The sequence below is a fragment of the Strongyloides ratti genome, assembly GCF_001040885.1.
Source record: "Strongyloides ratti genome assembly S_ratti_ED321, chromosome : 1".
Classification (NCBI taxonomy): Eukaryota; Metazoa; Nematoda; class Chromadorea; order Rhabditida; family Strongyloididae; genus Strongyloides; species Strongyloides ratti.
The window spans coordinates 8,256,391-8,278,772 of record NC_037307.1 but is presented as its reverse complement, the minus strand read 5'-3'; the positions used below and the strand labels follow the sequence as shown (position 1 = coordinate 8,278,772).

Here is a 22,382-nt window from a genome sequence, read left to right as displayed (position 1 = left end):
TTTTTTAAGTTTAATAATTTTAAATGCTATGAGTCCCAGAAAGAGAACCGCTCCAGCTATGGAATTAAATGAACCTATCAGAAAATCTCCAAGAAAAGCTGCAACAAAAACATTATCTGAAAATGTAAAAGTTGATCCACAAGATCCTTTTGAATTGATGAAAATAGAATCTGAATTATTTTTAAAGAAATCATGGGTCGAGATTTGTGAGGAGGAACAGGCTGCTGAAAACTATAATTCAATAAAGGATGAGAAACCTTTAGATGAACCTGTACCTGTAAGTTCTTCAAGATCTAGAAAACAAGTTGCACCACAAAAAGCTACCGTCACTACACCAAGATATATGAGATCTCGTGCTCAAAAAGATAAAGGTCCTGAAAATAGTAGAAAAAGACGAATGGATCACTCTCGTTCATCATCAGTTTTTTCTGATAATGGAAGTTGTTCAGATTTTCCCAGAAAACGCCTTTCACCTAAAAAAAAGGCTTACTCTACAGCTAATACACCTAGTAGGAGTAACAAATTTAGTGAATCTGATGGAATATCTTCAACAATTGAAATTAAAAAAAAAGACGGGTGGGTTGAACCCAAACTTGGTTGGTGTAAAGATCCAGAAATATTAATTAGAAGGACAAAAGAAATAGAAAAAGCTAAAGAGAAACCAGTTTATGCTGAATATTTGCAAGCCATATCAAAAAATGAACGTGTTAAGGGAATTCATCCAAAAACTCCTAATAAATTTATTAATTTTTCACGTAGATCATGGGATGCACAGGTAAAGTTATGGAAAAGATCATTATATGAATTCTTTGGAAGGACACCAGACACATCTTGCCGTACCACACCACAATGTTCCCGTGAAGCATCACCTTCTTCATCAATGCAGGAGGGTATTAATCTTATTGGTGAGACAGTGCCTAAATTAGATAGTATTGAGATACCTGTAAATTTAATTGATCCTGATAGGATGTCTTCACTTTTATCTAAATTTGACATCGACTCAAGACAACGCTTCCGTGAAATGGAAGAGGAGTCAACTCTTAAAGCTTCTAACGCTAACACAAAAGGACCTACTGATTTTAGTAAGGCATTGTAGAAAATGTTTAAAGGGAGATTTACGAGTATTCTCCAATTGAATTATAATGGTATATATATAGTACAAATAAGGTAAACAATTTTGATCCTATTGATTTTTGGAGGAACCGTTTTTTTTTTTACTACTATTCTCACAATTTTTTAATTGTTTAATCTAAGTTTTGGCTAATTGTACTTGTAATGTTTTTTAATTTTTATAAATAAATCTTTTCTACTGTATTAATTTTTAAAAAAAAGTAGTATTTAAAAATAATGATAAAGTACAATCACTAAAGTGGTATGTGATATGGAACAATATAAGTAATCCGATTGAAAAATTAAATATTAATTTACACAATAGAAAAAAAAAATTGAACAACAAAAATAATAAACACATTGATAAAAAAAAGTGTTTTTGTAGAAAGAAAAGTTATCTTTGGAAATGTTGTTATTTATAGAGAAGTTTTAAAAGTAACCGATAAGAGAAAAAAGTTAATAATCTATTATATGGTGAAAATACTAACAATCTGATTTTACTGAGAAATAGAAAAGAAATTGAGGCACATGCTTTTAAAGGTTCAGTTGAAGTAAATATTTAAAAAAATGTTTCAAACTTCAATATTTAATAATCTTCAGTTGTTATACTAATTTAATCAACAATATAAAGGCAGTAGTAAAAATTGAAAATAATCTAAATCTTTCAACAAAAAAACTACCTTCTGAATTGAGAATCTCAAAAACTAGCTGACTAAAAATTTTGGAAAATGCTAGGGAAATGTTGATAACTCGTCAAATTAAATAACTTTTGTGAATCACTTCACACAGGAAGTATCAAAATTTTCAATTGTCTACGATGCGTTTATTCTTAGACATTTTGTAATTAATTTTATTTTTCTTGATTATTTACGATTATCGTAATTGGAAAGATCTTTTTTTTTGGTGTATTTTAATTATTTTAAAAAATTTTCTGTGTTTTTTGAAATATTAAACTTACATATAAATTATTTGATTCATAAAAAGGTTCTAGTAATTTTTTTCTAATTTTACCCACTTTCATGTTGTCATTATTTTCTCCATCGTTGTTAGTTATATTTTGATTTCCAAGAACATGAAGGTGTTGAGCAGTTGGATCTAGTTTACATAAATAACAATTTTCATAAGGTGTCTTTTTTTTTTTTCTTAATTTTATTTTTTCATCTTTTTCATCATCACTACTATCGTGAACTAATAATTTGTTGGCGCTGTTTTTGTCCTTATAATCAATGATTGCGTTTTGAAATTTGGCTCTCAAAGGTAAAGGGGGGTTGACAGGATTGAAGAAGTCTCTCAGATTGACACGATCTTTTCTAGGTACTAAAAAGTATTCCTCAATTAATTGTTGATCCAGCTGGGCTGCGATAACATCAATAACATTTGACAAACAATTTTTTGTCTCTTTCTCATATCTTGCATATCTTTTTAATGCTTTCTTGGCATCAGTAGATAAAATTTGCCGATTCCATTGTGCCTGACAAACAACAATAAATGCTGGACAATGTGAAAGATGACTATGTAACTTGCTCCTTGGAAATTTTTTTATACATCCAGATGTTTTATTAATACAGTCTATTGGATACCAAAATAAAACAGTTTATACAATTAAATTAAAATATAACTTACATTTTGACAAATTAAGTAGTGATCTTCAAGTTTACATTCATTTAATGAAATACTACAATATTTACATTTACTTATAGGACTAGGACAAATAAGACATGAATTAAGAGAAAAATATTCTTTATCATCAATAAAATTCTCCATATTATTTTTCTTAAATATATATAATTTGTTATTTATTAAAAAAATCAATATTTAAAGACAAAGAAAATCACTTTTTTTAACTCAAATATTGGAATACTCTTATCAAAAAATTGTGCAAATAATACTTAGATTCATACATATATAAATTATGATAGAACAAATTTTATTTGTTGTTAACCAATACTTTAATTGCAAAGACATATGATAATATTTATCATTATTTCTCAACACGTTTGTTACTTTTTTTTTATCCCATTTACACACGATTTACTAGCTTTGCGTTATTTTAAAAAATAAATAACAAATAATCAATTCAAAAATAAAATTTTTTTCTATTAAAAGAACTTATTGTTTTATATTTCAAAAACTATTGACAAAAAATTTTCACTAAAATATGCTAAAAAAATAAAGTAAAAAATTTTTTAAAATAATTGAAATGTTTTAACTTATTTTAAAAAGTAACTATCAATTAAATGTTAACTGTAATCATTTTATATATTGAAAACAACTCTTAATAAAACAATTAAAAAGTGAAAAATATCACTATTCATATTGAAGATTAAATATTGAAAGTAAAATTTTGTGAACAAATTGAAAAGAGACCACCAATCTCTCAAAAGCTCAACTTGCATTATATAGGTCTGTCAAGAGTTGGTATCAATTGATAATCATCTTGATTAGTATCAACAAAAAAACAACTTTTTGTTATTTTAAATCTTATTGCAAAAGAATTTAAAAAAAAAAAAATTTAATTTCAAAATATTTAAAATGTTAAATAATTCTTTTAAATATTATTAACAATTTTCATAAGATTTATTCTATAATTACCATTAGTTTTTTTTAATTAAAATGTTTTTATGAATTAAAAGAATTATAACAAAATATTGTATTTAAAATTTTATTCTTTTTGCTAAAAAATTTCTTTTACATAAACTATATAATTATATAAATGAAAAAAAAAAATTCTTCCTATTAAAAATTTCATTAATTTAATTTATTGAAAAGATTAAAAAAATTAAATTGTGAGTTATATTATAAACAAGGCGGAGTTAGTAAATTTTATGTAGTGTAGTATAATCTTATTTCCAATTTGTATTTCCTACAACGATTACTGGCGCGAAACGAAAGCACCACATTTGTTGTCTTTCGTCATCAAACATTGATTTTGTTTTTTCTATCGTTGTTCCTGAATTATTCCTTATTGTAACCTATTATTTATTTCTAGGTCTCCGTTCACAAACTGTTAATCAAGACATGGCGGATCCTTCCACGTTAAGCAAAGAAGATTTAAAGAAAGAATTATCTAGTTTTGGTATTAATACACCTATTACTCCATCAACCAGATTGGTGCTGGAAAAGAAACTTGTTAAACTTAGAAAAGAATCACGAACTTTCCCAGGAAATGAAAGGAATAGTAGAAATTCAAATACATCCAAAAGTCCGGTAAGAAATATTTCTACAAGTACGAAAACTTCCACATCTATAACAAATACAACTAGAAGTAGTCTTAATAATACTAAAACTAATTCAATTAGTCCTCTTATTGCTAGAGAAATTGGTGGAAAATATACAACAAATACATTAAGAAACAAATCAAAGTCGCCATCACGAACATCACCAAAAAATGATATTTTGAAACAGCTTGAAATATTAAAAGAATTTTCAAGAAATGATCCTATTTCTATCCCGAAAGAAATTTCCTACTCTTCGCATAGACAATATACTGATTCATCATTTAAATCACCAAGTTCGTATTCATATAGGGGAGAAAAAAATGACATTTCAACTAATTCTTTTAAACCAGAAGTACATTCCAGATATCCTTCTGACAATAGATCATTGTATAAACCAGATATAAAAAGTACACCACGGATATCTAGGTTAAATAATGAATATCCTGGAACTGAAAGAAAGCGATATGTTGACAGTTTGTATGGAAATAATGTTAACTATGTTGGTAATAAGATAAAAAGTACTAGTAGATTTTTTAAATATCTTCCATGGCTTTTAATTTCTACAGTAGCTTTAATCATTATTTTAAATTTGGATATTAACGTTAATCGTCAAAAAGATATTTTACTTACTTCATTTTATAACACATTTTCTTTTGTTTTTAACTATGCTGTATTTCCTGTTTTCATGATTGGTTTAGTTGTCGTACTGGTGACTACGACGTTTTTGAGCGTCAAGTTTTATAGAAATAAAAAATTAAAAGAAACTAAACAAATAAAAGAAACAGCTGAAAAAATCGTTGGTTATTTAACCTCAATAAATTCCTTGAAATCTATTGGTGTACCTGAGTATGAATTATTTGATGAAATATTTCCTAAAATGATAAGAACGAAAAAAGATAGGAGGATTTTTGAAGGTGCTTTACAATACATATTTGAAACTGAAATTAATATCCGTTATGAAATTCATGATTATGATGGTGTTGAGACAAAAGTTTATTTCTGGACAACGCCTTTACGTGAAAAATGGCAAGGAAGTGCTGTAGGAACTTCAAATGGGGTTAATCTTCCTCGTCATGGACTTGCTAATTGTCTTAAAATTCGTGGTATAAGTATAGAAAATGTCAATGGAAAGAATCGAGAAATTATGGAGGATATTCGTTTAAGATGTATACCTTATAAAATTGTAGACATGCAAATTATGACAGATACGAAGGAAGTTGTACTATACATGAAATTAAGAAATAATGATGAAGCCAATAAGATATTTCACTTGCTTCACTCACATTGGTTTAACGGTGATTTGCTTAATTGCAAGTTTCTTGAAGAAACAAAATATAATCAAAGATTCAAAATTTAATTTCTGCGCCTTTTAGATCTCTGTAACTCTTTTTTTTCATTAAATTTAATTAATAAATAATTGTATTAAATTTTGTTTATATTTTAAATACTTAATCGTCAAAGATTATTTTTTTCTACAATTTTAAATATGTACATATTTTTTTATGCCATTATTTTAAGAAATTATATCAAACAAACCACAACTGTATTTTCTACTTTTGTTTGAGTATTCAAATTTACCGTTGAATTATAGTTTACACAACAAGTTTTTGACATGATGCTAGAAGAAATATATTGAAACATAAAGTATGCCTAAAAAAGCTGTCATATCAAATCTTAATTTATTTTAGATTTAAAAAAAAAAAAATTTATTTAAATTATTTCAGGACACCTTCCCAAATGTGGTCTTAGACAGATCGTTTTGAGACTTCGCGCATTTTTGAAGCTAAAGTAAGAGGTTAATCTTTGTAATGTTATTAAATTTTGTTTACGGTATTTAGTTTTATCTGTATACTTTACTAGAATTTCAATCTTATTGTTATTTCAATAGTTTTTTTTAGTATAAACAAATTTGACAGGATGCATCGTCAAAATATGATGGGATTGCATCCAATGCGTGATGAATCTATTTCACACGTTCCCGCTAATGCTATACAAAATCAAAATAAGCAAATAACTGTAATTAAGGAATTTATAGATGGTTACTGTAATGTTTCTTTAGATTATGATCATACATTTATTAAAAAATTTGAAGTAAGTTTAGTATTATCTATATTTTTTTATTATATATAATTATTTAGGAAGTTATTAGCATAATAGATCATTTACAATATCAGGGAAATTTACAAAATGATCCAATTATTGGTGAATATATTAGATTTATACTAAAAAAATTAGAATGTACTGATGTTCGGCATAAATTTGATAATCCAGTAAACAAATTGTATGATATTTGTTTGAAAGCTCTTGCAAGACTTCAAATTTCTGATAGACTTATTGCTAATTGGCAAGGAATTGAATGTGCATTGGTATTTATAATTTTAAAAAATAACGAACATATGGCAGTTCAAGCTATTTCAATTGTTAAAGATATCCTAAAAAGTCCAAAAGTTAAACCAACTAATTATATGCATAGTCTTGTATGTGATTTTACACTAATCTATCAAAATATCACAAATGATTTGTTGACTAAACAAATTAAAACTGATTTTGAAAATGCTCATTTAAGGTTATCGCGAAAAGAAATATTTTTTAATGATAGTGATGAACAAGTACTTAAAGAACTTATTAGTAATTTATATCTTGAAAAAGATGTTGCTTTTGACAAAGATAAAGTGCGTTATAGAAATAATGATCAACGAGGAGGTGGAGGAGGTAATAATAAAAAAGTTGTTATGAAATTATATCCACTTGCTGAGAAAAGCATTAAAGTATTGGCAGAACTTCCATCATTATTACTTATTTATTTTACAACAGAATCATCTCAAAACAGAGAACCATCTACAAGTTTTATAAATCTTTGTGATTCAATATTATCATTTTGTACTGTTTATTTATCAAAAGAAATTAAAGATAAATTTGATGATGTAACTATAAATGCAATTTTTTCTGCACAAATTAGGTGTCTTTGTTTTTTGGGCAGAGTTGCTGAACAAACTTTTAAGGTAAATTAAATGGTATCTTTTTTTACAATTAAATTTTTTTTAGAATTATACAAATAAACCTGATCTTGGTAGAAGGTTTTTATATTCTTTTAGAAATCTTTTTGATAATTCACTCTTTGAAGTTTTACCAGATAGAATTGATATAATACAGAATATGAAAGTATTTTTTGCTAGTAAAACTTTTGTAGAAACAATGATGAAGTTACTTCCAGAATTATTTTATGAAAGTCATATAGTTGGATGTCGTTATACAGAACGTGAAAGTTTATATAATAATGGAATTCGTATGCAATTAGATATCCTTACAAATATTAGGCATCTTTTTAATTATGAATTATTTAATATGGCATGTTGTCATGTAATCAAACAAATTCATGATGTTAGATGCTTCAACACAAATTCAAATGGATATATTACATTCATTGAAAAACTAGTTCAAACTGGATTATCAATTGAAGAAAAAGAAAAAAAACCCGTTAGAAAACATTTCTTTGAATTACTGGAATGTTTAGTTCATAAGTTAGGATACATACAAGATTTCATTATTCCATTTGCCAAAACTGAACTTACAAAACTTAAACATCAAGGGAATGGCGAGTACCAACCAGTTAACCTTCAACATAGTAGTAACAGTTATCTTAAGTTAGATGAAGAAGAACTGAAACCAACAACAGATCCTGAAAATCATGCTAAAATAGAAGAGATTTCTATAGATTGTCTTCATCAAAAATATTTTAATTATCAAATAATTGATATAAGAATTTTTGTTAGAAGTATTGTTGATAGTAGTTATACTTTAATGAAAGCACTTTTTGAAACAGCGCAAATAACGGAATCTGAAGGTATTACAAATGAACATGAAATAATAGAAGAACTGTTTATTCGTGTATTAAATTGTTTGGAGTATATTAGACTAGCAAAACAATACATTTTGGCTATTCAAAAAATTTATACTGAACAGATGCAAGATGAGGATACTGCAACTGTCGAGAAGTTTGTTTCTATTTTTACAATGAACATTGGAAGTGGTTTTATTGAGTATCTTTTACAAAGAAATTTTAATTCAATTCTTTCTAATATGATGCATGAAAGAAACATTGGACATTTAATTCTAAAATTTATTGATCATGAAAAAACTTTTTTTATTGTTACTGGTCATATTGTTAAATATTTACATCAAAATATTTTGAATCTCGCAACAAGAAGTAGAGATCTGGTAAGCCTTGTTATACTACAAGGTTTTGAAAAGTTGTTCCGACCATCATCAAAAGTTTATCAAAGTATTAATCCTGAAACAAGACGTGCAAAGTATGAAGAGATATTATCTGCCCACCTCTTGCCAATTGTTAAGTTTGCTATTGAAAATATTTTTTCTGTTGGAGATAATAATTTTTATCTTTCAATCTTGAAAAGTGTTTCTAGACAAACATCTGACTCTATTTTATCAGATGTTGTTGGTCCACTTTTAAAAGATTATTTCCATACTGTTTATTTAGTTCTTCTAAAACTTTATAATGCAGAAAAGTTACCAGCAGGAAGGGAAGCAGTCGCTGAAACTTTATCAACATTTAGTTGTAATTATACAAATAATGCTAAATGTTACAATCTTTGGCTTATTGCTATGAAAGCTGGTTGGAAACAAAGAAATACTTCTATTATCTCAAATCCATCTCATAGTCCAACTGTTGATTTCAGTGCTTTTAAGACGTCATACCTGTTTAACTTTGATTTCCAAGATGGAATTAGTTTTATTGAGGTTATGCACGATTTAATGTCTCCAACACTTGCTCCTAATGATAATATAAAACATGCTTTGTTTGCTATTAGAGAAGTCACAAAACTCGGGATTATGCTATTAAATAGTTATTGGGATGATTATTCATTTTCAACTAGCCTCAATGGTACTTGTGAGGATGTTTATCTTAACATTGAATGCCAACGTAATACAGAAACATTGAAAAAAACTCTTGAAGCGGCGGAGAGTATGGGTCTTCTTTCAAATTCTGATAAACTTATAAACAGTATTCGAAACAATGAACCGGTGGTATGCCAAATTTCTTTTCAATCAATTGTAAATGTTTGTAGTAAACTGATAAAATCTTATTTAGCATATAATAAATCTGATGATAAGCAATCAAAAGCCCCTCACATTTTATTTGAAAAAAGTCTTCCGTATGCACTAGTTTTATGTAGAAAACTTGTTACAGTAGCAATTCAATTAAAAGAAAATAGTTTACCTGATATCAAAACATTTTCAAAATTGTCTCGTAATGCTTTTGAAAGAATTAAAGAAAAACTTGATAAAAATGATATAAGAGAGATAAAAAAGACAATGGATGCTAAAGTTAGATTTACTTTTAGAAATGCAATTTTTGTCATTCTCAGTGCATCTATAGATAGAGATAGAAGAAAAGAAGATTATAAATTAATGTTTGTAATTTTAAAACATTTAGTTTATATGGCATTAATGGAACAGTTAGATGATGAATGTGAAGAAACTAATTATCTAGATTCATCGTTACTAGCTGAAGGTATAGCTTTATTAACCCTGGATAATACACATTCACTGAATACAATAACTTGTGGTATCTTTGATAAAGCTGTATCATTTGTTGATACTTTACTAGATGCTCCAAAAGGTTTTGGATATAAATTACCATTATTTACTTACACTTTGTCATATGCATTTGAATGTATAAGAGATGGCAGTACAAAGACAAGTAGAGGATGTTTAGAATTATATAATAATGTTGTAAAAACTGGTCCAACATGGTATTTGATGGATAAACATAAAGAATTACTTAATTTTTATTCATATGTACTTCATCATATTGATTATGATAAAATTAAAGAAATTAAAATTGGTTGTGAATCTGGAATTTTTGAAATTTATGATAGAATTTTTACTAAAAATCTCAATGATCCAACTAGTCAATTTGTTTGTAGAAATCTAATAGATATTTCTTTAGATTGGTGTTATTCTCCTATTGAAAAAGTTCAACAATTAGGTTTTAGTATATTTAGAAATGTATATGATAATAAGTTATTTGACACAGAACAACTATTAAAAATATGTTCAAAAAAATTTACCAATATTTTACAGGAAATGAATATAAGTTCTGCTTGTAGTTCTGTACAAACTCAGGTAACTCGTTATAGAGCATTATGTGGTATGTTACGTTTCAATAATATTTGGGAAAAAATTGGTGGATTTAATTGTACTGATGTATCTATGGCTTTCAATAATATTCGACTTTCTTTTGCAATTGAATTAGAAGATTTACAATTAGCTTTTCAAAGACATGCTACAACAGCTGAATTTCCTGAAATTGATGAATGTCATTTGTCGTATGCTATAGTTTTAAGGACAGCGCAAATACAGTTTCTTACAGTAATTCTTGAATTAGTTATTATTGATGAATTTAAAAAAGGACCAAAAAATAAGGATACAATAAATTCTCAAACCAGAGAATTAATATCATTCATACATGATTCTATATTTAAATTTGATCCTATTTCTCGTGAAATATTAAAAAAAGAATTAAGAAAAGTTAAAAAAGTTTTCCAGGATAAAAATATTTATATTGATGAGATTGTTGATCGAAAACAAATAATAAATAGTGTACAGGATAAATTTTCTAAAATGAATTTGTTATTTGAACCACATTTGGATCTTTATATTGCTTTAACTTCTCTATACAGATCAGAAACAATTATTAAAGATGTAAAACCAATATTCTTTGATATTTTACAAAAAATAACATCTATTCCTGGAAATCTTACTATGAATAATCTACAGTCAATAAAAAAAGTTTTATTCATTATATGTGATAGGGATATTAAATCACCATGTTTTGTTCCTGTAATACTAAGTTTAATAGCAAAATTATCTGCAACTTTTTATTTAGATGATAAACATCTATTTGAAAAAGATATTTTTCCTTTAATTAATGATCATCCTGAACAATTTTTTTCTTTCTTTTTTGTAAAAGAAAAGGTATTTGATAGAACATATTATCAATTATGTAAAAAATTTATTTATTCTGATCAAACAAGACCATTGAAAGATTATTTACAAATGAATCCTTATATATTTGAAAAATTATTAGATTGTCAATTACTTGGTCAAGATGGTATAACATGGGAACCAATAACATTTGACAATCAATATACAAGAGCTGAATATGATTTATTTGTTTTTGGGATACTTTTAAATGCTTTTATTAAATTAAAATCATGGTTTGCTACACAAAAAGAATTAATGCATAAAATTTGTAATTATTTTGGTAGTTCTCAATTTTCGGCAGAATATAGTATGAGAAGAAATATATCATCTGTTAGTCAGAAGTCTCATCAATTTAAGTCTATTGAATTACCTGTATATAGAGTTCCTGAGTATGCTGCAAAAATTATGCTTCTTTACTATACACATAATTTGTATGATTTTAAACTACTTATTAAATTATGTGGAGCTCTTGATTGTGGATATCTTACAAATTGGACATTTGTTATTTTATTTTTTAGGGAAGAAATTTATCCTAAAATGACTGTTGAATGGAGGAGAGCAGCAATTAATTATTTTGTTGAACAGTATGAAAATTTAATTATTAATCCAACAGATTGGAATGCAGTTGGAATTTTTATGTTATATGTTGTTGCACCATCTGTTATATGGCATATCTCTAGATTTGATCCTAAAGAATTAATTCTTGGTGTTCCTAATTCTAATGAAAATGTTATTGCAAATGTTATTCAAAGATGTTTTACAGATAAAGTTGATCAACATATAATAAGACCATATACTGAGTTATCATTTATTGGAATATTTATTATTCTTAGAGTAGCTTTAAAAGCTAATCATGAATTGATTCATCCAGCAAATTGTACAACCAAAAAAGAAGTTAGTCAATTTATGTATGCATGTACAAATGCTTGTTATAAAATTATTAAAAATAACACCAGATTTGATGAAACTGTTAAAGGACAATCTTTGTATTTTCTTGCACATATGGTTAAACATTATTCACTTCATTCGGTATTAATAAAACCACTATTTAGGCAGATGCTTCAGACTGCTCATGATGAGGCAAATCCTGTTGCACTAGAATCAATGAAATTAATAATAGCTAATTTAATGCCAAAAAAAAATCCTAATATTGAGATTGTGGCTTCAACACTAGAAATGCTCTTAGCCAGCCTTCCATCAGACATTATTCAAACAAAACATTTTACTTTTGGATTAAGAGTTATATCTGAAAATTATGAAAATTTTTATCTTTATAGAAGTACAATATTTAAACATATAATGTTATCTATCTTAAAGGGTAATTTATTTGCTAAATCACCTGAAGTTAAGAAAGAATTTTGTGATTTTATGGAAGTTGTTGGGAAATGGGAAGATATGAGACATACAATTGCCACCTCAGATGGTATTTTACCAGATAGATTTGATTATGATATACCACGTGGACCAAAAGTAGATGAAAATATTAATCACTTTTTATTAAATATTGCTCTTAATCAAATTGTTAGATTTCCTATACATGCAGCTACTGTTAACTCATCAACACCAATACATGAAATTATTACCAAAAAATGTTATGCATTATTTAAAGTACTTTTTCAACCACAATATTTTGGAAAATTGTTTAAATTGACTAATGAAATTTTTGATCCAATAAAAAAATCACTTGCAACAATTAGAAATCCTGCCTCTACTACAGAAAGTAAAAATAGTGGTATGACATTATTATCAACATGTTTTGAAGTTATAATACAAGTTATTAAAACTATTCCAAGAAATAAAGTTTTAGACTTATTGAAACAATTACAACCATATATAATTGAAAGTTTTAAGATATCACATCCTCATTGTGCTACAACCTCCTATTCCTTACTTCATGCTATTTGTACTTTGACAAAATTTCAGACAGATGGGATAGTTGAGTTACCAGAATTAAATAATTACTTAAAAGATAGAATGTTAAGAATTTCAGACACTAGTAATAAAGGTTCACAAAGAGCTGATATTAAAGTTACAATTGGATTTTTAAAAATTTTAATGGAAATTAATGATAAATATATAGAAACAGTTTGTCAAAAACCAATTATAGACATTTTTTCAAGTTTTCTTAAACAGCTTCGAATTTTAAAACAAACTCATGAACCATCAAAAGTTATAAATATAGAGAAATCATATATGGAGATGTTAGAAGTTTTTCTAGAAATATGTTCTAATAGATTTCCTTACTGGGGTCAAGCTGAAAAGAATGATGTTCTTAGTCAAGTTTTTCATCCTTTATCTGAATATTTATTAAAATATCCCAAATTACTTGTATTGTATACAAAAATTGCTAAATCATTTTTACAAACACAAGGTAATGAAACACTTGGTGTTAAGATGATATCTAATATAAGAATAAAAATAGAATATAAAATATTAAAATCTGAAGCATTAAGAAATTATATGGAATGTATAAATTTAATTTTTAATAATGAAGCAATAATTAATAGTGAAGGATCAAGGCAAATTAGAGAATTAATATTTCTAGCTGCACAATATGAAGATATTGTTGTTTCAAAAAATAATAGTTCTCAATATATATATGCACGAATGCAACCAGACTTAATATCAAAATTTATTCATTTCTTTGATCATTCATGTTATCATTTTACACAAAATTTTCAAAAAGTTCTTAAATCCTTTATACAATTATTTATGTATCAGGGATCAATTAATTTGGAAGAAGTAATTGAAAAAATTAAAAATAATTATGAAGAAAGTGTTTATAATCATACTGTTTTACCTAATGGAAGTTTTTCTAACATACCATCATATTATAATTTATTGACAAAAACATGTTTTGCTATTCAGGATGATGAATCTATGAAAATGGAAGTTACTGATTCATTTAGTAATTGTAATATTTTTGATTTACAGGAAGATACAAGTACACCATCATCTGAAACACAAGGTAATAATATGACAATTGATGATTATCTTACAAATCTTTATAACTTTTATTCATGTTTAAAAGGTAATAACATACAAAAAGAAACATTATCAATTATTGTATTATCTGGTATGAATATTGAATGTACAACATCAATGTTTAGAGATATCTTTGTTTCTGCCTGGAAATCATTATCAAATGTTGAACATATCCTTCTTGAAGCTTATATAGATAGATATTTAAAAAATTTTAATCAAATGGCTTCATCACTTTCACAAATTCATACTCAAATTAAATTTGTTTTACAAGTATTACTTGAATGTGATCCACTACCAAAGATTAGTCCTGATACATTAAGATATGTAATGGAATATGCTAATAATCATCATGTTGTTTTAACATATCTTGAAAGATTACATGGTTGCGCAACTGATATGCCAGTGACCTTTAATAAACAACCAATTTTGTTTCAATTAGAGTCAAATCAATTATACAATTTAGAGTTACTTGATGCTTTAAGTGATGTTTACAATGTATTAGGTGATAAAGATCAAGTATTTGCTATTTGGAGTAAAAGAGGATATCATAATGAAACATCAAGGGCACTTTTATCATATGCACATGGAGATTATGAAAATTGTATTAAATTTACAGAAAAAATTTTAGAAAATTATTCTCAAGGCAAAAACTTTCCGTTTGTTACTCACCTAACACCAGAAATGTCGATTGAAGTTAATCAACAAAAAACTGTTTGGCTTGAATCATTAAAAGAACTAGGACAATGGGAAAAAATTCAGGATTATGCATCTAATGAAGCTGTCCAAGATGTATTTACTCTTTGTGAATCTTGTTTCCATTTAAAAAATATTGAGGCAGTCAAAGATTTGTTAGGTCAAATGGCAATCAATGTACCATTTAATAAAATTGCTTCAACTGCATTATTTGATAGTATTATAAGTGTCCTGGAAGCTTTCAAATCTATTAGTCCTGTTGAAGAAGATTTTAAATCAAATTCAGAGATTATAAGAACAACCAAATCTAAAGTTGCATTTAGTCATACAACATTCATAAGTGCATATAGACGTCTTCCTCAAGAGTTAACTGATATTCATTTAGATATGCTTGAAAAAACAACAATATATACAGATATTTCAGAAATTGTGGAATGGTTAGGATTTGTTGCTCAGACTACTCGTAATAATCAACATGTTATTAATGATTTTAGAATAAGAATGAATAGATGGTGTAATAAAGTTATGTCTGTCCCAAAAGTATGTAAAATTAAAAATTATGATTTATTTGCATGTTGGAGAAGACTTATGTTAGCTCAAATTAATAATACAATAAAAGATAAAGTAGAACAACATTATTATGATGCATCATTCCATAAGGATATAACAAAATATGTTGTCACAATTTTTAATCATACAACTAGATCATTTGCAAACTTGTTAAGAGATCACCAACAATTTGATAGAGCAATAGATGAATTGTTGACATTATTTTCAACACCTGAAACTGATGGTAATATTGGATTACAAACATCTGTTTATTTAGCATGTATGTTAAATAAAAAAGCAAAATATTATAAAACTTCTCCTGAAGAACGTGAAAAAACTCTTAATAGTGTTATTATTCATACATATGATTGTGTTGAAAATACAGTATCATTTAATAATTTAGATATTTTGTCAAGACTACTAGTTGAACGGGCTAAAGCTTTTTCATTACAAGGTAAATACCACCATGCTGAAGAGTCATTTATTCTTGCATTACAATCAGCCAATAATAATAGTCATTTGGCAAATGTATGGTTAAAAATGACAAGATTTTTCCAAACACAACTAGAAATTACTACTAAACCAAGTTTAGAGTTATGTGAATCAGCAATTGTTGCATTCATGAGATCTTTATCAAGTAAAAATCTATGGAAAAATCGAAAAAATTTAATTGATCTTTTATGGTTATTAAAAATGATGAGTGTATTAGGAGGAGAGTATAATATAAAGGCTGAAGAAATTATTGCAAAGATGCTTCCAACAGTAACTATTTGTACTTTTGGTTTTGTAATTAATGATCTTGTATTTGAACTCAAGGAAAGACCTTCAAATGCTATAAAATTAATTTTACTCAATTATGCTAGAAAATTTCCTCAAAGAATATATTATGCTTTAAGATCTCATATATCTGAAGACGATATTAGGCATCTTTTTAATCATTTTAAAGATAATACTGTTTATAGTGATTTTATTTCAAATGCTAAAACTGTACATTTATATACTAATGAAATTCAATGTAACTTAGGTGAGAATCGTGCACGTGCTGATATCAATGAATTAATATTTTGTGCTCTTCAATCAAAACCAACTGAATTATTAAGTCTTTATCATATTTGTAAAGAATTATCTGAATTAAGTGAATCACCATTGGAAGAACTTATCAAATATAGTTATAAAACTATTGATAAATGTATTAAATTAGTTGAAAATTCTTTAAAAATTAATAACAAAGAGGGATGGATAACTTCAATAACAAATGAAGTCAATGAATGGAAATGTTATGTTTTAAAAAAATTGGAGACAGATGAGACACAATCTGAGAAAAGAATTAATAAATTAATATCAATTACAAATAATATGTTTAATGATAATGGAACACCATTAGATAATTTTAAAAGTTATCTAACTCAAATAATTGATTGGGTCTCTATTGTTGTTTCTTTTATACTGGAAGGTGGAAGATCAACACAGAAACCTTTTATGTATGATTATGTTGGACATTACAATCCAAAAGTTTGTAATATTGAAATATTTTCATTTGCATTATATGGACATTTGATTCAAAGTGTTAATAATCAAGAGGAAGTTTTCAGATATACAATATCTGAATTTATACCATTTTATAAAGTTGCTTTTAGAAATGGAAAAATAACTAAAGAATTTTATGTCATTGGTAATAGTGGAAAGCGATTCAGTTATACTATTGAAAAACAAGATAATGTTGATATCAAAAATAGAATTTCTATTTTTTATAAACATTTAAATTATGTAATGTCTAAAGATCATGGTACTCGTTCTAGAAATCTTCAATTTTCTGAGAACAGATTTATTCCAATTGCTATTGGTGTTTGTTTATTTGATTCTACAATTCTCCGCCAAATACCTGATGAATTTTCTGCCATACGCGTTTTCTCATTTTATGATACACTTGAAATGTCTTTTGACAATCGAAGAAAAATTCTCCAACCTATTTTTACATTTATTGAAAAAATGTTTAAAAAATTACCTTATTCTATTGATAAAGCTTCAAAAATTATAAGTGAAATAATAAGTGGATCTTCAAATAAGCAAGCTATGATAAGCCTTAATATGTTTACAAAATTTATTGAAATTAAACAAATTGATGCAAATTTCTATTATTTAGGAAGAAAAAGAATTGTTAGGCAGTATGCTTTAACTTCAATTGCAGAACACATTCTTCATATGAGAACTTCAACATTAAAAGATATTTGTATAGATGGAACAAGTATGCAATTATTTTCAAATAATTATGAAATTGACTATCATAACAAATGTCCTAAATATGAACAAACATTTTTAAATCACATAAGATTAACACCTAACATTGAATCATACTTCCATCATTCTCTGGAAGGGCATTTTTATGGTACATTTATTGCATTTACCAAATGCTTTAGTAATCGAAGTATGACTAAATATTTAAAACTTATATTTCTTGATCATTTATTAACACACAGTCTTAGAGAATTATCTTTATTTGAAAATGTCAATGAAACAATGCAAGATTTAGATAATTTCTTTAAAGAATACTCTCAAATAGATACAGAAAAACCTATTTTGTGGGAAGTAATTACTAAGGCCATTTCTATGGAGCGAGTTGCTACTATTTCGATCTCTGATCATCCTTGGTATTAAAAAATTTTGTTTATCTTACTTTTTGGTATTATTCTGTTTCTTAATTTCAATTTTTGTCTATGAAAATATGTAAATAAATTTTTCTTAATTTTTGAAGATAAATACTTTTTTAAATATCAATGTAAATAGTATAATGATGAGAAAAAATTATTTTTGGAAATATAAAATAATTCTTAATAAGTTTTATATAACAAGAAAAGATTATAACAATGAGATGTGTATTGAAAAAACGTTAGTTACATTTTTGAAAAAAAAGGATATCTGAAATCAAGTACCACAAAGCATAATATTAAGATTTTTTAAATGATTCTTAACTCTGAAAAGCTTTAAAAAAAAACAAAATTTAAACTCATGAAGTCACAAGATAACAAGGCATTTTTTAGGCAAAAACTTTATAGAATCAATTTCAAAAAGATAACTGATAAAAAAAAATAAATAATTTTTTTTATTATTTAATAAATTTGTTATACAATAATTACTTTAACTACTTACATATAATAAAAATATAATATAAGTCATTTATGGCATTATTTTTACATACCAAGAAGTGTACTCCTCCGTACTATATGCTGTTTCTGCTCTAACATACATTTTCATATGCCTTCCATCAACCAATTCAAGTTTTCTTTCATACTCTCTGATATCAAGTAATAAACCATTATTTTCAACATCAAATGATCTGGGTAGGAATGATTTAAAGTGAAACAAAATTGTATTTCCTTTTACAAAACCTTGTTCCATCATAGAAAATCCCTCAGAACTAGTTGTTAGATAAGCAACATGTACTCTTGGATCTCTTCTTGTGGCATTTTTTACCGGCATAAAACCATAATCTGATCTTAAAACATGTCCTAATTTATCATAATATGTATGTGTAATATTTAAACATCTTGCACCAAATTTTGGTAATGGATGAATGGCATAATCAATCATATCTGGTGGAGGTAATTGTTTATATATTCCTTCAGAACGTTCTTTTTCCCAAAGTCCAATAAATGATTGGACTGGTGTAAGATCAATAGGCATTCTACTATAATCATATCCTAAAATAAATTTATAAATTTTTTTTTTATTATAATTAATTTAATTAAAAAAATAAATAAATAAACATACTATCTCTATATGTACAAATGACAATTGTCACAAATATAATGCTTAAAATAATACCATAAATATTTCTTTTAAACATAATTTATATTAATAATAATAATAATAATAGATTAATAATATTTTCTGTAACAAATAAGATAATTATAATCAAAATAGGTCGTATATTATTTGTAAAATCGCTAACATTGATACCTTTCTCTTTTATATTATATTTATTAAATTAATACTTATCAACTTTTTACCATATCTTACAACAATCTATAATTTGTAACATCTGAACTTATCGTGAAAACATGTTTCTTTTATAGTATTTATTTGCCTAAAGGCAACTATTTATTTTAAAAAATACTTTAATATTAAATTAAATTGCTATCATCTTGTTTTAGAATGAAGAAAATGATATTACCAAATTAAGAAATAGCTAGATTTATAATGAATAACAAAATTATACAAGAATAAATTTTGTAATTATATAAAAATAAAACTAGAAATAATGTTATATAAGGTTTTTTTTTTTAAAATATGCTAACCAAGATAATACCTTTAAATTTTAACCTTTAAATTTGATCAATTATAACCTAAAGTTAGTACATATATATATTTTTTTTTATTTAATGTATAGTATAGTTGTTTATATTAAAATATACATATTTAGTTGAAACTTTTCTGCCTTAATTTTATTTTTATAGTAATACATTTATTTCATTACACATTTTATGAAAATAGTTAATTATATTGTATATTAAATCATTGAATAATGAAATGACAACTTTTAAATAGTAACTTAAAAATAATTATTATATTGTAACAAAGATACATATCCCAGTCAGGAATAAAAGAATATAATAATAAAAGTATATAAATTAAAATCAAGTTTTTATTTAAGAACACCAAATATTTATTTATTAATTATATTATAAATATTTTTATTAAAAAGTTTTTTTTCTTTTTCTTTTTCATTTATTTTTAATTTAAATAATTTATTAAATTAATAATAATATTAAAAAGAAAAAATTTTAAGACTCTATAAAAGAGAAACATTTTTCCAATTGCTTGTTTGTATTATTTTTTCATTATAAAAAACATTCTTAAAGTTTACTACTTTTTAAAAATTTTTTCCATGTATAATGGTTTCAGATGTTGAGAATCTTAGAATTCTTCATGTTATGAATATTTCTGGCTATGCTACAGCTGATCAAATAAGAAGTTTTTTTAAAATTGCCGGAAGAATAGATGATTTTGTGGTAAGTATATATAATATTGTATATTTATTTTTATTATAAATATTTTTTTTTAGGTATATCCAAGATTATCAACATCAGAAGAAAATCCAAAAATGGCATTTATAAAATATGAAAAAAGAAAAAGTTTAGAGACTGCTCAACATTTAACAAATACCGTATTTTTGGATAAAGCTTTATGTTGTGTACCTTTTCCATTTCCTGATATACCAAAAGAGGAAGATGCAATGAATAATAGTGGACCTGCAGTTATAGGTAAACGTTGTTTACCATCACATGTAACAAATACAATAAAAACTCTTGATGATGGTACAGAAATGTTATATACAATTGATCCTGATATGGAGGCATTAGGTTTACCATCATATCCACCATTACCAGCAAATACAGAATTAGATATTGTTGAAGAAATTCGTCGAACAATATATATATCAAATATACCTTTAGATATTGATGGACAGGAGGTTGTTGAATTTTTTAATGATGCATTTGGAGAAGTTATGTATTTTAGGATGTGTCAAATTAATGGAACAGATAAATGTAATTATGGATATTTAGAATTTTCTAATCAAATAAGTGTACCAATAGCATTACAAAATTCTGGAATTGAATTTAAAGGAAATGCTTTAAGAATAACTCATTCAAGAGTTCGTATTGTTAAACCTCAAAAGAAGACAAATGAACAAGTTTTAGAAGAGATAAAAGAAGCTTCTAAAAATCAGAATGATAAAGATGAAACAGCTACAATAAGTGTACTTGTTAAAAGACCACGATCAAGATCAATAGAACGTAAAGAATCTAAAAGAAGTCCTGTTAAGGAGAAAAGAAGACGATCAAGATCAAGAGAAAAACGAAGGAGATCAAGATCAACATCAAAAGATTATAAAGAAAGAAAAAGACGGGAGAGGTCAAAGTCGAGGGAGAGAAGAAGAAGAAGTCGGTAAGTTTTCAAATAGCTAAATTTTTAAATTTTAAAAATAATATTATTACAGATCTCGTGATAAGAAAGTTAGAAAACGTAGTCGTTCTCGTGATCGTCATCGCTAAATATGATACTTTCGTAGTCTGTATTTTGACACTCTAAAGAACGATTTAATAACAGATAACTTTTTATGTGATTATTTTTTTTTTTAATATTTATTTTGTGTCATCAATTTTGATTAAATTTTATAGCTCAAAGTATAATTTTTTGAATGGAAATATTTATATTTTTTGTTTGCTTAATTAGTTTTTTGATGTGTCTGTAATTTTCTTCCTAAATAAGATTTATAAATATAATAATTTAATTTTTTTTTAAAAAATGTTATTAAAGTAATTAATTAAAAATAAAAAGATATAATTTATGTTACACATTATATTATAATATTGGTTACTTTGTTTATCATCAAAACATTTGATCGCGCTTTTCTTAAAAATAATTTTTTTTCATCAATTAAAAAAAAAATGGAGATTTTCAATGCAATTAAAAAGTAAATAATTATATTTAGTTGAAAATATTAATTCTGTTGATTTTATTATGTTAAGATGGTTTTGTTTATCATTATATTTGATATTGTTAATAATATTTTTTAATATTTAACGAAAACTTTGTTGATTTTAGTAAATTAACTAATTTATATTATATAGATAACATTTCGTTCACACTTTATCAGTAAAATTTCAAATTTTTTATATGATAAGAGTGATAGATATACTAATAAATGATAATATAAAAAAGATTAAATCAGTTTTACTACAATTTTATTAATAATAATAAATAATGACAAATTATACTTTTATATTCTAGGAAATAATTTTTGTTTATAGTATTTAG

The 22,382-nt window shown here is 25.6% G+C and overlaps 6 protein-coding genes across 6 annotated transcripts; 4 read left to right on the top strand and 2 right to left on the bottom strand.

The window, feature by feature from the left end:
* Positions 1 to 28: 28 nt before the first annotated feature.
* SRAE_1000257800 (Histone RNA hairpin-binding protein) lies at positions 29 to 1,096 on the top strand (the record flags this gene model as incomplete). Its single annotated transcript, XM_024649670.1, has 1 exon — positions 29 to 1,096. The coding sequence occupies one exon, from the start codon at positions 29 to 31 to the stop codon at positions 1,094 to 1,096; it is 1,068 nt and encodes a 355-aa protein (XP_024503524.1).
* A 711-nt stretch (positions 1,097 to 1,807) lies between these two features.
* On the bottom strand, positions 1,808 to 2,874 carry SRAE_1000257700 (TRAF-like domain and SIAH-type domain-containing protein; the record flags this gene model as incomplete). The annotated part of the gene is made up of 3 exons (XM_024649669.1): positions 1,808 to 1,822; positions 2,069 to 2,679; positions 2,730 to 2,874. The coding sequence occupies 3 exons, from the start codon at positions 2,872 to 2,874 to the stop codon at positions 1,808 to 1,810; spliced, it is 771 nt and encodes a 256-aa protein (XP_024503523.1).
* Positions 2,875 to 4,128: 1,254 nt separating this feature from the next.
* On the top strand, positions 4,129 to 5,685 carry SRAE_1000257600 (Inner nuclear membrane protein Man1; the record flags this gene model as incomplete). Its single annotated transcript, XM_024649668.1, has 1 exon — positions 4,129 to 5,685. The coding sequence occupies one exon, from the start codon at positions 4,129 to 4,131 to the stop codon at positions 5,683 to 5,685; it is 1,557 nt and encodes a 518-aa protein (XP_024503522.1).
* A 560-nt stretch (positions 5,686 to 6,245) lies between these two features.
* Positions 6,246 to 18,218, top strand: SRAE_1000257500 (Transformation/transcription domain-associated protein; the record flags this gene model as incomplete). Its single annotated transcript, XM_024649667.1, has 3 exons — positions 6,246 to 6,419; positions 6,467 to 7,330; positions 7,374 to 18,218. 3 exons carry the CDS (start codon positions 6,246 to 6,248, stop codon positions 18,216 to 18,218), a joined length of 11,883 nt encoding a protein of 3,960 aa, XP_024503521.1.
* Positions 18,219 to 18,737: 519 nt separating this feature from the next.
* SRAE_1000257400 (Calycin-like domain and Domain of unknown function DUF1794 domain-containing protein) lies at positions 18,738 to 19,407 on the bottom strand (the record flags this gene model as incomplete). The annotated part of the gene is made up of 2 exons (XM_024649666.1): positions 18,738 to 19,261; positions 19,332 to 19,407. 2 exons carry the CDS (start codon positions 19,405 to 19,407, stop codon positions 18,738 to 18,740), a joined length of 600 nt encoding a protein of 199 aa, XP_024503520.1.
* A 1,048-nt stretch (positions 19,408 to 20,455) lies between these two features.
* SRAE_1000257300 (LD29830p) lies at positions 20,456 to 21,616 on the top strand (the record flags this gene model as incomplete). Its single annotated transcript, XM_024649665.1, has 3 exons — positions 20,456 to 20,572; positions 20,626 to 21,509; positions 21,562 to 21,616. 3 exons carry the CDS (start codon positions 20,456 to 20,458, stop codon positions 21,614 to 21,616), a joined length of 1,056 nt encoding a protein of 351 aa, XP_024503519.1.
* Between the last annotated feature and the right edge of the window lie 766 nt (positions 21,617 to 22,382).